The 17,393-nt window shown below is 41.1% G+C and overlaps 1 protein-coding gene across 8 annotated transcripts in view; it reads left to right on the forward strand.

Annotated features, from left to right (window-relative positions):
- Positions 1 to 17,393, forward strand: part of SLC11A2 (solute carrier family 11 member 2) — a 76,218-nt gene that overhangs the window by 19,952 nt on the left and 38,873 nt on the right. For 2 of the 8 annotated variants that reach the window (XR_009550855.1, XM_060195355.1), the window contains exons 1-2: positions 2,471 to 2,604; positions 15,777 to 15,848. Coding sequence is in view for 7 of the 8 variants with exons in the window: in XM_060195355.1 (XP_060051338.1) it covers positions 2,517 to 2,604; positions 15,777 to 15,848 (160 nt within the window). In the remaining variant the exon portion in view is untranslated. Of the gene's footprint in view, positions 1 to 761; positions 1,080 to 2,243; positions 2,384 to 2,447; positions 2,605 to 13,129; positions 13,154 to 15,776; positions 15,849 to 17,393 lie in introns of those variants that run through there. The other 6 variants (XM_007537702.3, XM_007537703.3, XM_060195359.1 and 3 more) reach the window with 6 other exon arrangements.

Raw genomic sequence — 17,393 nt, forward strand, 5'->3', positions numbered from 1 at the left:
CCTCTGCTGTTGAGGAGCTTGGGGCTTGAACCATGATCTTTGCTTGGGTCCTTGTGCTTTATACTATATGCTTTTAACTGGGTGTGCCACTGCCCAGTTTACTTTTCTTATTATTATTTTAATTCTAAGATGTTTATAGAAATGATATAGAAATTAGCATTTATTTGCATATGTTTTATGGTACTAGGCAGATTTTTAAAACTACCTGAAATTTTTTCTGAAGAAAGCAACTTCTCTCCAGTCACATTTGACACCTCTCCTTTCCAGCTTTGCTTTCAATTGACCTACTGAGCTATTTCCCTGAAGCAAATTTCTCCCATTCTTTCTTTCAGTTCCTCCTCCCAGGTTGAGAAATTCTTGCCTGATATATATATATTCCTTTTTCTTTTCCAATAGGTCAAGAGACCTGGGCTTGTATGGCTTTGTTATTTATCTATAGATCACTGATTGACCAAGTTAATGCTAGCGGGCCCTTCAGATCCCAAGGGCTAGACAGAGAGGCATTTCCACCCACACTGAGACTCCTCATAATTGCATCAGTGCTGCACGTACCTCAGTGGAAAATACTTGTGGACTGCTAGGCTTGGGGTTAATTGGTTTCAGCTCACGTCTCAGGGGAGCAGAGTCCTAGTGCACATGCATCCCTGATACACAAGTGCCCTAACCAGCTTCACCCAAAGGGGAGTGGCCCAGAAGGAGAGCAATTCCTTTGACTCCACCCCTTTCATCCACTGGCAATCAAAGAGGCCCGCCTCCAGATCCTACCAAATGGGACAGATACGAAATCTTAGAACAGACGACTTCAAACCCAATTGTTTATTGATACAAGATGCTTCTCTTTTCATGGTCGATCAGAGATGAAATTTGATTATTCTCTTAAGGGTGTGGCTTTCCTCTTGAAATTCCCTGCAGTGCCTTAATTTGTTGACCAGAGTTCCCTAAAGTACCCTTATCTAACCAAGGGAGGTGTCTTGTCTACATATATAGAAGCAGGAGCTAGCACAAGGAAAAGTCAAACCTGTTCTGCACGATGAAGAAGAAGCAAGTTGAGATGGAGGACGTTCCACACTGTGAGCTAAGTAAGTACCAAGGAAACAATTGTACAGGAAAACTGCCCAGCTGAGCAAACCTGTAATGGGGATTTAAAAAAAAAGAAAGAAAAAGAAAGGAAGAAAAGAAAAGAGAAACCCTAGTTCTAACCACTTTATTTTCTAGTTGCTGCAGAGATTCCCAAAGCAAAATTTCTGATCTGGAGGGACTGCATAGAGCTTTTTGAAACTCCAGTTGAGTTGTAGAAAGTCTCAGAACTAATTCGTGCATCTTCTTTTCTCTGCAGGAGAAATCTTGTCTGGAAACCAGCCTGTACCTGATAACAGACGACGCTTGGCCCACTTGTTTTTGACCCTTCCATTTATTTTTACTTTGTACTTTACCTGGGTGTTTCTTTGTGCACTCTTCTATCGCTTTTTTAGGCTCTTTCACCAACGAACAAATTATTCTTGTTTCTACATAAGAAACTAAGTTGGTAGGAATTATGATTTTACTCTCGAAGCCTGTGACTGTGTTAGATACGCTTGACTATCTTGAATTTGTAAGTTCTTTCACGTTGTAGGCGATAGTGGTCTACAAATGAGGTTTTTGTTTGTTTTTTAAAGAACTTAGTAGAAAATTAATTATGCCAACTGTTGATTTTCTCTCTTCTAGAGCACAACCAGCCTGGCGATCTTCAGAGAGAGACACTGGGCTGTGAGATTTGAGTCTGGGGGTGGAGTGGGGTTGCTCTGGTGCAGGCAGAGATAAAGTGTGGGGAAAGAGGCAAGTCTGCGGGGGAGGGTGGAAGAAAAGTGCAATGCCGAAGGTAGGGTGTAAGCATCTGTTTCGGTCAAACTGGCCGCACTGGTGATGTTATGCGGCGCCTCCCAGGTGCAGGGTGGGAAGAAATGGCTCAGCCAGGAGGCTGTACTTCGCGGTGCCACGTCTCCAGGAAAAAACAAAAGAGGGCTAAAGTGAAGTTGTTGCTCGTCGAGGCAGGAAACTTCTCCGTAGGTGCTGTCCGTGGACTGAGAGCGTCGGATTTCACTCTTGGGCTGGAAAAGCTCCAGTTCTGATTCGCCAGAGGCAATTCCCGGCTCCCGGCGCCGCGGTCACCCGGCTTCCAGGCAGAACTCGGAGTGGGCGGGGCTTCGGGCCTCCCTTTCTGCTAGCCCGCGAGACCGGGCCTCTCTAGGAAATGTAGCCAATAGGAGTAAGCAACCGTGCTTCTGTCAGCCAATCGCGGGGCGCGTGAGGTGTGTGTGTGTGGGGGGGGTTGACCGCTCGGCGCAGGCTCCAAGGATATGGAGACACCGGCGCAGTGACGACTTGTCAGGTGGTTGCGCAGCCGGTAAGGCGACAATCACGCTGGGTCAGGGGTCAATGGGTGCTGGGACCTCCCCCAGGCAGGCAGGACCCGTGCGGGGCAGTTCTGGAGGTCGCTAGGGACCCGGCGCCGGTGTCACCGGAATGGGGCACGCGGGATGGTGCGGACAGGGAGACCCTGCGGTGCCGGGCGCGAGGTTCCGACGGAATCGTGTTGTTGGAAAGAGCACCGGGGGCGAGCGAGGGGTGGGTGGGGTGAGGGCCCTGCACTCGCGGCGGTGGCCGAGGAGACACGGTCCGACTCCACTGGAGCAGCCGCGCGACCCGTGACCGGGGTGCCCCGATGGGTACAGGGCAAGGTTCCCGCGGCCCCTTCTTATCTGAGGAGCCCAGGGACTCCGGCTCCTCCGGGGAACCTCTGCCCGACCCGCTTCGACAACAAGAATTCCCTTTACTTCTCGGGAAGGTCCTGGCAGGCTGCTTAGTTAGGACTAGTGGTAGTTGGGGGCTTTTGTGCAGCCACCCAGACAGAAGAAAGGTGTCTCCCCTTTATTTCTTCCTTCCTTCCTTTCTTTCCTTCTTTCTGGGTGCACTGTGGCACACGCCAGGGAAGGGGGTGGGTGTTCTGCGGCTTTTTGTTTTCTTAAAGATCTTATCCATAAAGCTGTCGCTGACTTTTTTTTTTGTCCTTTAGTCTCTTCGGATGTTTCTTGTGATTTTCTCAACTTAGCTACCTCATACGACTATTTCAAAGAACATTATGAGAGGGAGGAGTTGAGAATCCTGGGCTTGAATTTTGTGTGTAAAAATGAAATAATGAAAATAATACCTCGTTGTTCAATGCTTTGAAAGAGGTATTAAGATACGAAGTTGAAAGAATTTGACATCTTTAAAGTGGAAAACAAGAGCAAAAAAAATATTATATGGAAAGAGAGACAAGAGTAACTTCCAGAAACTTGCTGTCCATAATTTTAGAAACCGTGGGACCGTATATTTCCCTTGAAACCTGACTGCAGCAGTTATGGGCCTTTGTAAATCTTTGGGCCACTTGCTTAGCTTCTTTGACCTTTTGTTTCCATATACTTAAAAACGGGTCAACAGGGTTGCTAGTGTATTAAATGTGTCATACACAAAGTGCTTCGAATTCGGCATGTAGGAAGAGTGTGCAGAACTGGCGTGTAGAGTTGTAGTGCCTACACGTGCCTGCTTTCGCCTGGCTAATTCACACCTAGATTGTCCACTGCTCATAATCCTGTGAGCCTGTTGTTCACCAACCTTTAGGCCAGTGCTTTCTCTCCATGTTATTAACTTTGATCTGAGGGTATACTATAATTACATGTGATTAGAGGCTTTCTGCTGGTGTGTTAAATGAGGTTATAAACTATTCACTAATTGTACTAGATGTGTCTGTGATAGCTGTGTTGGGTAAAATAGACAGCTTTTTTTGGGCTGTTTAGCCCTTTATTGGATAGTATTTCATTTATAGACTTGTCCTAGGCACAGGTTTTTATTTATTTTTTGATCTAATACCAAAAAGACCACGATTGCTTCATACTTTATCATGTTTCTGAAATAGCGATGGGACTAGGAAGGGGAATTTCTGGGCAGCCTGGCAGCACTTCTTGTTAATGAATAGGCAGGTTTGGTAAGAGTCAAATGTCTGGGAAATCTTGACTCCCTTGGATTACTCTACTGAGTTATTACACATTTTTGGGTCAGTTTTGACTCAGTAAAGGTTAGTGAATGCTATCCACAAAATAATATCTTCTCTATTTGCTTTTTACTGCTAAGAACTTGAGTGGCTGCTGTGGAATCAAAGAAGTCTCTGTTCTGTGTCTCCTTACCATACACATGTGTACACTTGTTTTCTGACAAATTTATGCTTTTTCTACGAACGTAAAAAGTCCCACTCAGATTCTCTTGTTACCAGTAATATGTGTGCTCTACGCTCTACTGGGCCTTCTACTGCCTTGCATTTCGGTGTTATTGGGAAGACTTAATGGAAGACTTGTTTTCCATTTCAGGGAAACTACTGCTTCTACATTTAGCATCACTGGGAAATAATTACAAAATGAGAAACTTGGACTTTATCACAAAAGAAAATGAGAGCCTGTTTATTGTACTACTATCTGTGAAATCTCATTTTGTTTAGAAATAGAGGAAGGTAGCAACATTGTTTTATTTTTTAAAAGTTTTTTTTTTTTTCTTTTTTAGGGTTGAGGAGATTACACAGTGGTTATAAAACAGACTTTCATGCCTGAGGGTTTGTGGTCCCAGATCAATCCCTTGAACCATTGTAGGCCAGAGTTCATCAGTCCTGTGGTCAAAACATCATTATCACCATCATAATTTTTATATGTGTCTAGGGAATGAGCCCAGGACCCCCCAGCCCAATTATTAGTATTAGTATTATTATTTTTATCTTTGTATCTCCAATCCAGTATTCTATTCTTTTATTTTTTAGGTAGAGAAGAGGGAAAGATAAATAGAAAAGAGACCAGTGCACTATTCTACCACTATAGTGCTCCCATATGCTGTCAGGATTCAAACTTAAGACCTCATGCACTACAGGTTGCAGGCTTTACTGTATGAGCTATCTGCTGTGCCCCTAACGATAGACTTATTTATTTATTTTATGAGAGATCTACACACACACCAGAACACTGCTCAGCTCGGGCATATATATATATATATATATATATATATATATATATATATATATATATATCACCATGGACTTGAACCTAGGACCTCAGGCATGCAAGTCCTGTTGTCAGCATGAGCTCTCTCTCTCTGGCTATGAGAGTGACATTTTTTAAAAAAATATTTTAATTATTTATTAATGAGAAAGATAGGAAGAGAAAGAGAGAAAGAACCAGACTTCACTCTGGTACATGTGCTGCTGGGGATCCAGGAATTGAACTCTGGACCTCATGCTTAGGAGTCCAGTGCTTTATCTGCTGTGCCACCTCCCAGACCACAAGAGTGACATTTTTTTTTATTGCTTTTTTTTTTTTCCCCTCCAGGGTTATTGCTGGGCTCGGTGCCTGCACCATGAATCTACCCCTCCTGGAGGCCATTTTGTCCCCCTTTTGTTGCCCTTGTTGTTGTAGTCTTGTTGTTGTTATTATTATTGCCATTGTTGACGTTGTTCGTTGTTGGATAGGACAGAGAGAAATGGAGAGAGGAGGGGAAGACAGAGAGGGGGAGAGAAAGATAGACACCTGAAGACCTGCTTCACCGCCTGTGAAGCGACTCCCCTGCAGGTGGGGAGTCGGGCACTCGAACCGGGATCCTTACGCAGGTCCCTGCGCTTTGCGCCACATGCGCTTAACCCATTGTGCCACCGCCCGACCCCCAAGAGTGACATTTTTAAAGAGATAAATCTTTGAGGCAAAAGTAGAACTTTTGCCCTAATATATTTATGATCTGAGTCTCTGTGGTTTGAATAAAGTACTTTAGAAAAAAAGAAGACAAGGACCATTTGAAGGTGCAAAACATAAGGAATTAGAAGACCTAGATCCGTTGTATCATCACACACATATATTAACAATTAGCATTTATTGGTTCCTGCAGAGAGGAAGAAGAGCCCTTTGGGTGTCAGGGTTTTGCAGATATATGTATATGTACATATGTATGTATATGTATGTATATTTTTAATGTGACATAAGTGATAAACCATATTGTCTGGTTACTTTTCCACTTTTCATTAAGATCAGAATAACACAGTTTTTAGTTTAAGCATCAGAATTTCCAGTAAAGACTGAACTAACCTATTTTATTCTCCAGTTTGTTTTTGTGTGTATGGCTTATGTGTCATCTTGTAATGGTTATTTTGTTTACTTTGGTCCCATTTATCTAGAATGATCAGCTGCTAAAATTCTGAAAAGAAAGGCTATGAGTTAATTATTAAATGTTTAACTGATTCTAAAGAGCCAAATTTAGCTGGAAAATCTTGTAGTCTGTGTTCATTCTCTGTGGCACCTAGCAGAGTGACTTTAGTAGGTACTTAATAGACATTTGCTCTTTTTCTTTTCTTTCTTTTTTTTTTTTTGAGGGGTCACTGTATGGAAGAAGCACAGAAAAATAGTCGCTTCAATTGTTAAGGCCAGACTGCATCCTGGAAGCCAGTAGTTCTCACTGGAAAATTAATTGAATGTCACTTACTGGTAGTTCTTCATATTCACCAGAGAAAGTAAAAAGTATAGAGGCAAAACATTTTTTCTGGGCTAAGAAGTGTGAATACAGTGGTTAAATATACCTTTTTACTAGAGTATAAAAGGGTCTATGAAATTGTTCTGTGTTCTAGGATAGATGTATTATCCCAGGAAGTCAGGTTGGTTCCCAAGAGGAAAATACTGCAGTAAATTTTTGTTTAAGAGAAAAATAGAGGAAGCTCACATTGTGAGAGTTGGGAAGAACAGTGACCAAACTATGGCTGCTGGAAGTGAGACTTTGGTGACCCTGACTAGTATGTGAGCAGTCAAGGTGTAGAAGCTAGTTAAACTCAGAGCATCAGCAGAGTAAGTGAAGACTTAGTTCTCTTTAGCGGGTTTCAGGCTAAGCTATACTCTCTGCTTGATGAGTGGTATATTTGTCTTCTTGATAACCTGGCTACATTTCTCCCAACTGTTATCGTATTTTGACACTCAAGCACCCAATTTCATTATCAGCTGTACTCTTAAAGCCTGTTCTTATCCCCTCTTTTTTCTTGCTGCTACCATTTTCTCTTTTTCTTGCTTATCTTTTGAAGGACATATCAGGTTTTCCTTTGAACTTATAAAGCAGACTTTCAAGAATCTAACCTTTTGTTATGGTAAAAACATAACAAAACAAAAACAGACTTGCTAAATTGAAATTGTGGTTCTCTGGCTAAGCAAAATGTTTCCCAATTTTTGTGATTAATCAGATTAAAAAAAATTTTTTTATTTTTATTTATTGGGTAGACACCTGCAGCCCTGCTTCACCACTTGCAAAGTTTTCCTTCTGCAGGTGGGGAGTGGGGGCTCGAACCTGGATCCTTGTGCACTGTAACATGTGCGCTCAATCAAGTGCGCCACCACCTGGTCCCTAATCAGAAATTTTAAGTAGTAAAGAAAGCTGTAAAATGACACTTAATTGCAAGTATGCCAGAATCAAAGAGGCATACACAGAACAGAGGCCCTGCTGGTTATTAAGCACACCAGACAATAGCATAGAACATAGCATAGTGGCTCTGTACTTCATGAACTAGGAGTGTTTGTGTTGCTTTCAGTTGGAGAAATTCTAGTATTACCCACATAGGTGAGAAGATTAGTATTTTGAAATCTTTTCATGTAACATTAACCGGGAGAGCTTTCTACTTTGCTTCTTCTGTGCAGAGGTAGATTAATTTGCCTGTTTTCTATTTTATCCTTGTATACGTAATACTCATCTTCAGAAAAGAAAAATAAGATACACTTACCAAGTTTAAAAATTAGTTCCAAAAGTAATATTCTTATGATTAACTTAAAAATACTGTGAGTTTTCCAAGCTGTTTCTCTCTCCTTGTTTCCAGTGTTTGGGTTTTAGAACTTAATATGATTTGGTGGATACCCTCTATGGAAAGACTTGGAAAATGTTACTTCCTCATTCACATTGACTGGAAAGATAGAGGAAGTAATAATTTCCTTTTTTAAAAAAGTAGTTAGTCATTTTAGTTATTTTTTTTTCCTGTATACTATCAGATCCTTTTTTTAGATTGCTTTATTGGGGGAGTCATCTTAGTTACTAAAATTCACATACTTCTGAAAACTAGCTCTGTTTGAATATTTCAGAGAATTTTGTTGCAGTCATCCAAGGGCAGGAACTAACCTTTATGGCTATCTTGTATAATAACATAAGTGTCGGATTAATATTAATAATATTGCAGAAATAACAAGTAATTTAACCTTAATATATCAATAGTATTTTATGGAAAAGGGAATTTTAGGATTTGGAAGTCTTTTTTTCTTTCTTTTTCTTCTAACACAGTCTTTTATTTTCTTTAAGTTTTCTAATTTTTATTTGCTATTAATGGTAGCTTTCAAGAATTTAAGGTTACAGTGTAACCACACCACCCCTGTCACCAACATTCTGTATGTATCCCTACTCTTCCACCTCCCAGAAAGTATTTATATTTCCTTCAGAACAAATGGAATTTTAAAATCACATCTCCTTAGTAAATACTTGGGTGTCTTCTTTTTTTTTAATGTTATTTTCCCTTTGTTGCCCTTGTTGTTTTTTTATTGTTGTTGTAGTTGTTGTTATTGATGTCGTCATTGTTAGATAGGACAGAGAGAAATGGAGAGAGGAGGGGAAGACAGTTGTGGGGGAGAGAAAGATAGACACCTGCAGACCTGCTTTACCACCTGTGAAGCGACTCCTCTGTAGGTGGGGAGCCGGGGACTTGAACCGGGAGACTTACTCCAGTCCTTGTGCTTCGCACCACATGCGATTAACCCTCTGCGCTACCACCCAACTCCCTGGGTGTCTTCTTTTTAAAGCCTATATCTGTGCAGCTGGCTGTTTCCACTTTGTCACCAGTGTGTCACTGGCATTGAATATCAATGAGGGAAAAGAGTTGGTTTTGCCAGTCAACTTTAAGTGTTACTTTACTTTTTAAAAAATATTTAATTAGTTTATTTATTTAGGTTAGAAATAGAAATTGAGAGGGAATGGGGAGATAGAGAGACACCTGCAGCATTGTTTCACCACTTATGAAACTTCCTGCCCATAGTTGGGGACTGAGGGATTGAACTCAGGTCTTTGTGCATTGTAATGTGTACTCTCTACCAGGTATGCCACCTCCAGATTGCTTCAGTGTTACTTTTCGTAATTAATCAATTGCTTCCTTGCAATTTTTTCTGGTTGCCTCAGTCGAAAATATTTTTCTTGTTCAATGCTGATTTTGTTAAGATTAGGGAAGAGAAGGAAAAGGGAGACAGAAATCAAAAGTACCGTGCTAACAGACTTTACTCTCTAAACCTTACATTTAATTTTAGGGAGACCATTGTAAATTGGCCACAACTGTAAAACCATTGAAATGGTTTTACTTGCCTTTGGTCTTAAAAGGGGGATTGTGGCTCAGACAGCAGAGCACACGCATTGCACACGCATTACCAAGCAGGCTCTCCCACGTGGTAACCCAGGACTCCTCGTTCACCATGGAAGTACCATGGCACCAAGAGAAGCCCCACAGATAGTGAGTGAGCTGATATGATAGTGGGATGTCTCTCCCACCTGCTCTGTCTCTCTGAAATAAAATTTAAAAACCTGGCCCAGAGGGGCAGGGAGGCAGCATAATGATTATGCCAAAGGACTTTCTTACCAGTGACTCTGATGTCTCAGGTTCAGTTAGCCTGTTTGGGGCAAGTCCTTTGTAGATAGTCTGCAGACATGTGTGAATTTGCTCCCTTTCTTGGCCACATAAATGACAGCATAAGTTGTTTTTTTTTTTAATTTAACTTATGTTTCCTACTAATACATGTAGATGTTTCCTATTGTAATAGCTCCATGAGCATGCAGTTTGTTAAACCAGTCTCCTACTAACATTTGGTTTCATTCTAGCCCATTGATATCACAGACAGCACTGTGGACGTGATATCTGCACCTATTTACTTATCTGAGTGTTCCTCTAGGATGCCTTAGAAATTCTAAGAATTTTTTTTACCAGAGCAATGCTTAGCTCTTATGGTGGTACGGAGGATTGAACCTGGGGCTTTGGAGCCTCAGGCATGAAAGTCTCTTTATATAACCATTATGCTACCCCTAAGAAAATTTCCTAGTAGTGGAATCAAAGCATATGTAGACTTTAAACAGAATGTATATTTTATTAGCATTTTATCATGTAAAACAGTATTACAACTTTTGATAAGAAATGAAAATAATCTTATTTAACCATGAGTGCTACTTTTTCTGTGCTGCTATTTGATAGGAACTTACTAGGTTTAGGAGAAGGAGAAAAAGATGACCATTTGCAGCTGGGGGGTGAACTAGAATAACCAAGCAGTATGATGATCCTGGTTGTTCCTGTCTCAACTTGATCTTTTCCTTAATGTAACTAAATGACAGAGAAGACCTTGTGATATGTTCCTGGAGAGAAAAACCAACTTAATTATTAACTTATTGTTTCCATGTGGCTCATAAAGTTTCATGGAGACTTAAATATTGTTTTGCAAAATGAGCATAGCTGATCCTCTTTGTTCAGAATAATATTTAAAAATTAAAACTAGTTGAAGAAATAAATTGAGATATAACCTAGGGCCTCAGAGACCTAGGCATGAGAGTCTTCTGCATGACCATTATGTTATCTCCCCAGCCCTTAAGATTTAATTTTGGCAACATTTAATTTAATTTTTATTTTATTATCACTGAGGCTTCACTGTTCCAGGCTGACTTTTGCAGATAAAAAGAAAAAGACAGAGGGCTGAGAGAGAGATGGTTCTCACTTGGTAGAGCACACATTTGACTTTGTATGTGGACCCAGGTTCAAGCTTCTGTGTCAGGGAAGCTTTACTAGTAGTAGAGTGGTCCTGTGGTCTCTCTCCTCTCTCTGTCTCTCACCCTTTCTCTTAAAAATAAGATTAAAAATTTTTTTCTCTTAAGTTAAAAACAATAATCTGTGGGCTTAGAGTCAGGAAATAGGTCACTTTACCATATGCAATGACTCAGGCTTGAGGGCTCAGCACCTTGCACAAGGAAGTTTCATGAGTGATGAAGCAGTACCATAGCATCGCTCCCCCTCAGGGGGGTAAAACTGAGTGGGGACGGGGGGTGGGGGATCTACTAGGAGCAGTATAACCGCACAGATGTGAAGCCACATCAACGCGTATAGGCTAAGAAATGCAGTTCCCTTGAGTCAGTATTTCTATAGTATAAATTTCAGCAGATAATTTACTTACACACTTAAGCCTTCTTCCATATACATTTTGGGAGCTGCATCCCTCAAAGTGTTGGCATAACCAGATGGGGTTAGCAGCTTCCATAGGAGCCAAAGCAATGTAAGCAAAGAACTTGACACTGGCAGAGGAAGCCAAATATAGTTGTGCACCAGGGATAGGTGTTCTCCTAGTTAAAACACAGAGGCATGAAATGCTGCTGCACTGGCTGTTTTCAACTTAACTAAGGGCAGTTCTAGGAAACAGTGCAGTTTCAGGCATTTTTATGTTTTTTTTAAATTAATATTTATTTATTCCCTTTTGTTGCCCTTGTTGTTTTATTACCACTTATGAGGCAGTCCTCCTGCAGGTGGGGATCCAGGGGCTCGAACTGGAAAATAACTCTTTTTAGCAAAACCAAGTGTTTTGCACAACTGAAAGTAGATATAACCCCCTAAAAACACATTCTAAAGCCCAGCCCTTTGTGTCTGAATTCTGTAAACAAGATACATATGTATAGAACATGTTGGTAGATAGATTGTCCAAAATAAAGTGAATATTCAGATTGGACCCACAAATGATCAAGAGTGGAGACTCTGCAGCTGTAACAGATATCTAAGCAGAGACTTTGTAACTTCTTCAGTTGCATAGTTTCCATTGTGATTTAAATAGTTAAGAGTATTTAATAATAAATACTATTGATCTTTCTTGGAATTATTCATTTGGGGAGACAGCAAAAGTGGGAGCTTGACAGACTTTCATGCCTATGGTCCCAGGTTCAATCTCCAGCACCATCGTAAGTCAGAACTGAGCAGTGAGTCTGCTCTCTCTCTGTCTCTCTCTGTCTCTCTCTGTCTCTCTCTCTCTCTCTCTCTATATATATATATATATATATATATTCCCTTTTATTGCCCTTGTTTTTTATTATTGTTGTTGTAATTGATGTTGTTGTTGTTAGACAGGACAGAAATGGAGAAAGGAGGGGAAGGGGGGAGAAAGATAGACACATGCAGACCTGTTTCACTGCTTGTAAAGCGATTCTCCTGCAGGTGGGGGGCCGGGGGCTTGAACCTTATGCCAGTCCTTGCGCTTGACACCACCTGCGCTTAACCTGCTGCACTAAACCTGCTGCGCTACCTCCTGACTCCGTTTTTTTTTTTTTAATATTTATTTATTTATTTATTTGCCTGCAGGCCAGGGCTTGGTGCTGGCACTGTGAATCCACTGCTCCTGGTGGCCATTTTTTTCCATTTTATTGAACAAGGCAGAGAGAAATTGAGAGAGGGAGAGAGAGAGAGAGAGAGAGGAAAAGAGATAGACACCTGCAGACCTGCTTCACAGCTTGTGAAGCATCCCCTCTGCAGGTGGAGAGCTGAGGGCTCAAACCTGGATCCTCATGTGCAGGTCCTTGCACTTAGTACCATGTGCACTTATCCGGGTGTTCCACCGCCCGGCCCCCTCAGTGCTCTGGTTTTAAAGCCCATGCCTCACTTGTCTGAGTTTCTGGATTTGGTCCTTGATACCACCAACCTAAATTTGAAATTACTTGAGATTTCTTAATAATCTACTGATGATTCCTTAATCAGTAAGTGAAATAAAAAAAATCAGTCTTATTGGTCATGTCAGTGGAGAACATATGGTAATTGTGACCAACTGATGTCTTCCTTACCCCCAGCTGACCTTAACCCAGCAGGATGTTAGACGTCTGGGACACCCTGAACCCCACTCCAAAGGTCACTTACTTCAAGGCCTCCTGTGGACCACACTTAGTCCTGCTGGTGCCGCAGCCATTCTTGAGAGGCTGGGCCATGGGTATTGGTTTCCCAGCTATGAAGAGGTTGGGAATGACACCTGAAAACATAGCTGAAATCTCTCCTCTGGGAACTCTGAGGCTGGGAAACCCTCCTCTATCTGTACAAGTGAGGTACTTTTTCGCAATACTTCCCTGATTAAACGGTGATCTTAAATCTTTAAGTTTGTTTTCAAAAATTCAGCTGAGTAAATTTAAAAATCCACTTGGCTTTATTAAGTAATTCATGAATTGAGCAACATCCCATCAGCAAGTAGAAAGGAGCTCAGAAGGATTGTGCACAATGGAATGCTTTCATAGACAAGGATCAAATAAGGAAGAGAGTGTATTGTTTCAGGCAGGATCACCTCCTCTCAGGAGAAAAGGAGTCTATCAAGGAAGTCCCAGACTCATTGCTTAAAATTACATTCTTGGGAAGGGTTGGAACAACAATTAAATTAGGTTACTAAGCCTTGAAGACTTAGGCCTTTGAAGAGATCAAAGGGAGTTGTTGATCTGTGTCCTTAACAATATGTTAAAATTGGGAGTGAGGGCTGCTGGAAAGACAGCAATCTCTTTGTAGGGTGATTGCTCTGAAGTATTTGCCTATTTCACTGAAATGTTTTTTTTTAATTTGATTTTGAAGTTTTACCACATTAAAAAAAAAAGGTTTCTACTTTTCGTCGTTGTTGTTGAAGAATTTTTTTGTTGATGAGAGAGAGAGAGAGCCCAAGCATCACTGGAACATTGGGATGCCAGGGGTTGAATTCAGGACCTCATGCTTGAGGGTCTTACACTTTATCCACTGCACCATCTCCTCAGCCGTCTGTATATATTTCTACCAGAGCACTGCTCAGCTCTGGCTTATTTATGCAAGGGTGGTGCAAAGGGTTGAATCTGGGGTTTTGTAGCCTCAGGCACGAGAGTCTCTACATAACTGTTATGCTATCCCCTCCCCACCGCTGCCCTTAATATTTCTTAATCATACTCTAAAAACTATTTTCTTGGTTAGCTAATTCAGTAGAAACATTTTATTCACACAGTAAGAGTTCATTTGTACAGAGTATCAGAATTCTAGTTCAGAAATTAATTCTTTTTATCTTATTATTTTTCACTTTTTATTAATGATTTCATATTGATTTACAAAATTATAAGATAACATGGGGTATAATTTCACACATTTCCTACCACCAGAGTTCTGTGTCCATTGGAAACTGCATTAGTTCTCCCAAGATCACAGATAAGAGTTGACTTATTTCTGTGACTATATTTATATATACATGCCCTTTTTTTCCTTCTGTCATCCTGCCTTCTCTTCCTTTCTAAGTCACACCTACTACTTCTGAATGTGCTTCCTTCTCCACCTCCCACTCCCTCCTATCTCTCTCTGGGTCCTGATGGAATTGGAGTACAGAAACCTCTGGTCATTTATTTATCCCTCTGGGAGTATGGACCAAAATTCTTTAGGGGATGCAGAAGGTGAAAGTTCTGGCTTCTGTAATTGCTTCCCCTCTGGCCATGCATTGGCAGGTTGATCCATACTCCTAGCTTGTTTATTTTTATTAAAAATTTTTTTATTAGTGATTTAAGAATGATTGACAAGATTGTGGAGTAAGAAGGGTACAATTCCATACAATTCCCACCACCAGAATTCCGTATCCCATCCCTCCATTGGAAGCATCTCTATTCTTTATCCCTCTGGGCATATGGACCCAGGATCATTATGGGGGTCCAGAAAGTGGGAGATATGGCTTCTGTAATTGCTTCTCCCTCCATCCCCAAGCATGTTTCTGTTTTTCCCTAGTGGGGAAGGGCTCTGGAGAGATGAGGTTCCAGACACCTTGGTGAGGTCATCTGCCCAGGGAAGTCAGGATGAAATCAGAGTAGCATTCATAAGTTGGTAGCTGAAATGCAGTAAGATATGAAGCAGGACAAAATGTTTAATGAGCAGGAATCATAAGATAGGAATAGAACAGATGGGAATAAGAATTTAGGGTAGATAGAAGCTAGGAAGTCTACTTCAGGTATGTTCCTAGGGGCCTATTACTGTGGTAGGTTTTGCTGGAGCTTGATAGCTAACCTGTAGATGGACTAAAAATATTGTCTGGGAAGATGGTGTCAGAGTTGGGACTAAGACTAAAGCTGCATCAGAGCAGAGAGTAGCTCCCAAACTTGAAGAAAATATATAAATACAATTAACTATTTTTTAAAAATATTTATTCCCTATTGTTGTAGTTATGATTGATGTCGTTATTGTTGGAGAGGACAGAGAGAAATGGAGAGAGATGGGGAAGACAGAGAGGGGGAGAGAAAGATAGACACCTGCAGACCTGCTTCACCGCTTGTGAAGCAACTCCCCTGCAGGTGGGGATCCTTATGCTGGTCCTTGCACTTTGCGCCACCTGCGCTTAACCTGCTGCACTACTACCCGACTCTCTACAATTAACTATTTACCATGTCTGTCAGACCCAGTGCCCATACCTATTCATATTTAGCACAGGAGCCTGTCTAACCTCAGAGTCCCTGTCAGTCTATTCACAGTCCACGGTCACAGCTGTGAATGTTCTAGGCTGCACTCATTTCAGGACCAGTTTTCCTCCAACGGTAGATTAGGGTGACCCAGCCTCCCTTCAGAGAGTGGGGCCATTGGTAGTTCATACTGAGGGTACGGTTCTGAAGAACCCCACAAGAGGGTTTATGATGACAGAATTTATTAATTCTTGCTAATCCCCCCCCCTTTTTTTTTTTTCCAGAATCTTACTCTAAGAACTCTGACACTAAAGTATCCAACATGGTGTTGGGTCCTGAACAGAAAATGTCAGATGGTAAGTTACGGTTTTGTGTTGTCTTTTTATTGAGAATTAGACTTAATTCAGTTCCAGACATATAGCATACTTTCCATCTTGTGTGTTCAATTAGATTATCCCCGTTTCCTCTCTATCAGTCAGTAGTATCTTCATAGAAATCCAGTGACTTAGACCACCAATGAAAATGAATTTATCACCACAGAGACCTGCCTGTCTCATTTCTTATCTTTAGATAAGTTTAACCACAGGTTTGTTTTTATAGCAGTCAGGCTTGCTAGAGCAGCAGTATTCTCAGATATCTTCAGTGCTTTGACTGCTTCCTTATGTTTCCGATATGTATGAAGCAGCAATAAACAGTGCAAATACCACATAGTGTGTATTTGATTAGAACTTCTTGAGTGTTTTTGTTTAATCCTTCCTAACTTTAAACTTCCCCATTTGATTCTTTCTTTCTTTCTTTCTTTCTTTCTTTCTTTCTTTCTTTCTTTCTTTCTTTCTTTCTTTCTTTCTTTTTTATTGCTACCAGGGTTGTCGCAGGGGCTTGGTGCCAGCACTATGAATCCACCACTCCTGGTGGCCATTTTTCCATTATTATTCTACCTTTTTTTAATGTTTGTTTTTTAAAATATTTATTTATTGGATAGAGACACCCAGAAATTGAGAGGAAGAGGGAGATAGGGAAGTACAGAGACAGAGAGACACCTGCAGCTTTACTTCACCACTCCTGAAGTTTTCTCCCTGCAGGTGGGGACTGGGGGCTTTAACTCCCTTTCTTTCACATTGTAACATGTGCATTCTACCAGGTGCACCACCACCCGACCCCTACTTTTTTTTTTAATTAGATAGGACAGGGAGAAATTGAGAAGGAAGGGGAAATAGAGAGAGAGGGAGAGAAAGATAAGACACCTGCAGACCTGCTTCAGCACTTACGAAGTTTTGCCACCTGCAGTTGGGGAGTGAGGGCTAGAACCTTGGTCCTTGTGCTTGGTAATATGGGCACTTAATTGGTTGTGCCACCACCTGGCCCCCTCTCCATTTCTTTTCTATTAATTTCCTCATTAATTCTGGGCCACTGAGGGGGCCCCGCTCCCCACTAGAAAGGTTTTTGTTTACTTGTTAGTTTGTTTTTTCCTATTTGAAGCTTACAGGAATTTTTGAAAACATTGATGTTAGAGCTTTGTAACTCAAAACAACAATTTGGCTACAGCAAACTGAATTTTGTATCTTTTTTGGCTGATCAATCTTTTTCTCCCAGGCCGTTCCCTCCATTGCATTTAGATTAGCTGCATAATGCAAGACTGAGGAAACTGATGAGTCTGAGATGAGTCCATCGCACGTGTGGATGCCAGCATCTCCTGACCTGAAGCTCTTCGGTGCAGGCCTTAGTCATGGGGCAGAGTTCCTGATTAGTGGTTTCCCTGAAACTTCAGATTTTAGCCTAAACTGTGGTAGTACTTTGCAACTTCCACTTTTTTTTTTTTAAAAGATATCTATGGGAGTTAACAACACAGGAGACTTTTTGAGTTTGTCGTAGCAAATAATGGTGTGGAGAATGTTGCATTA

Source organism: Erinaceus europaeus, chromosome 7 (assembly GCF_950295315.1).
Source record: "Erinaceus europaeus chromosome 7, mEriEur2.1, whole genome shotgun sequence".
NCBI lineage: Eukaryota > Metazoa > Chordata > Mammalia > Eulipotyphla > Erinaceidae > Erinaceus > Erinaceus europaeus.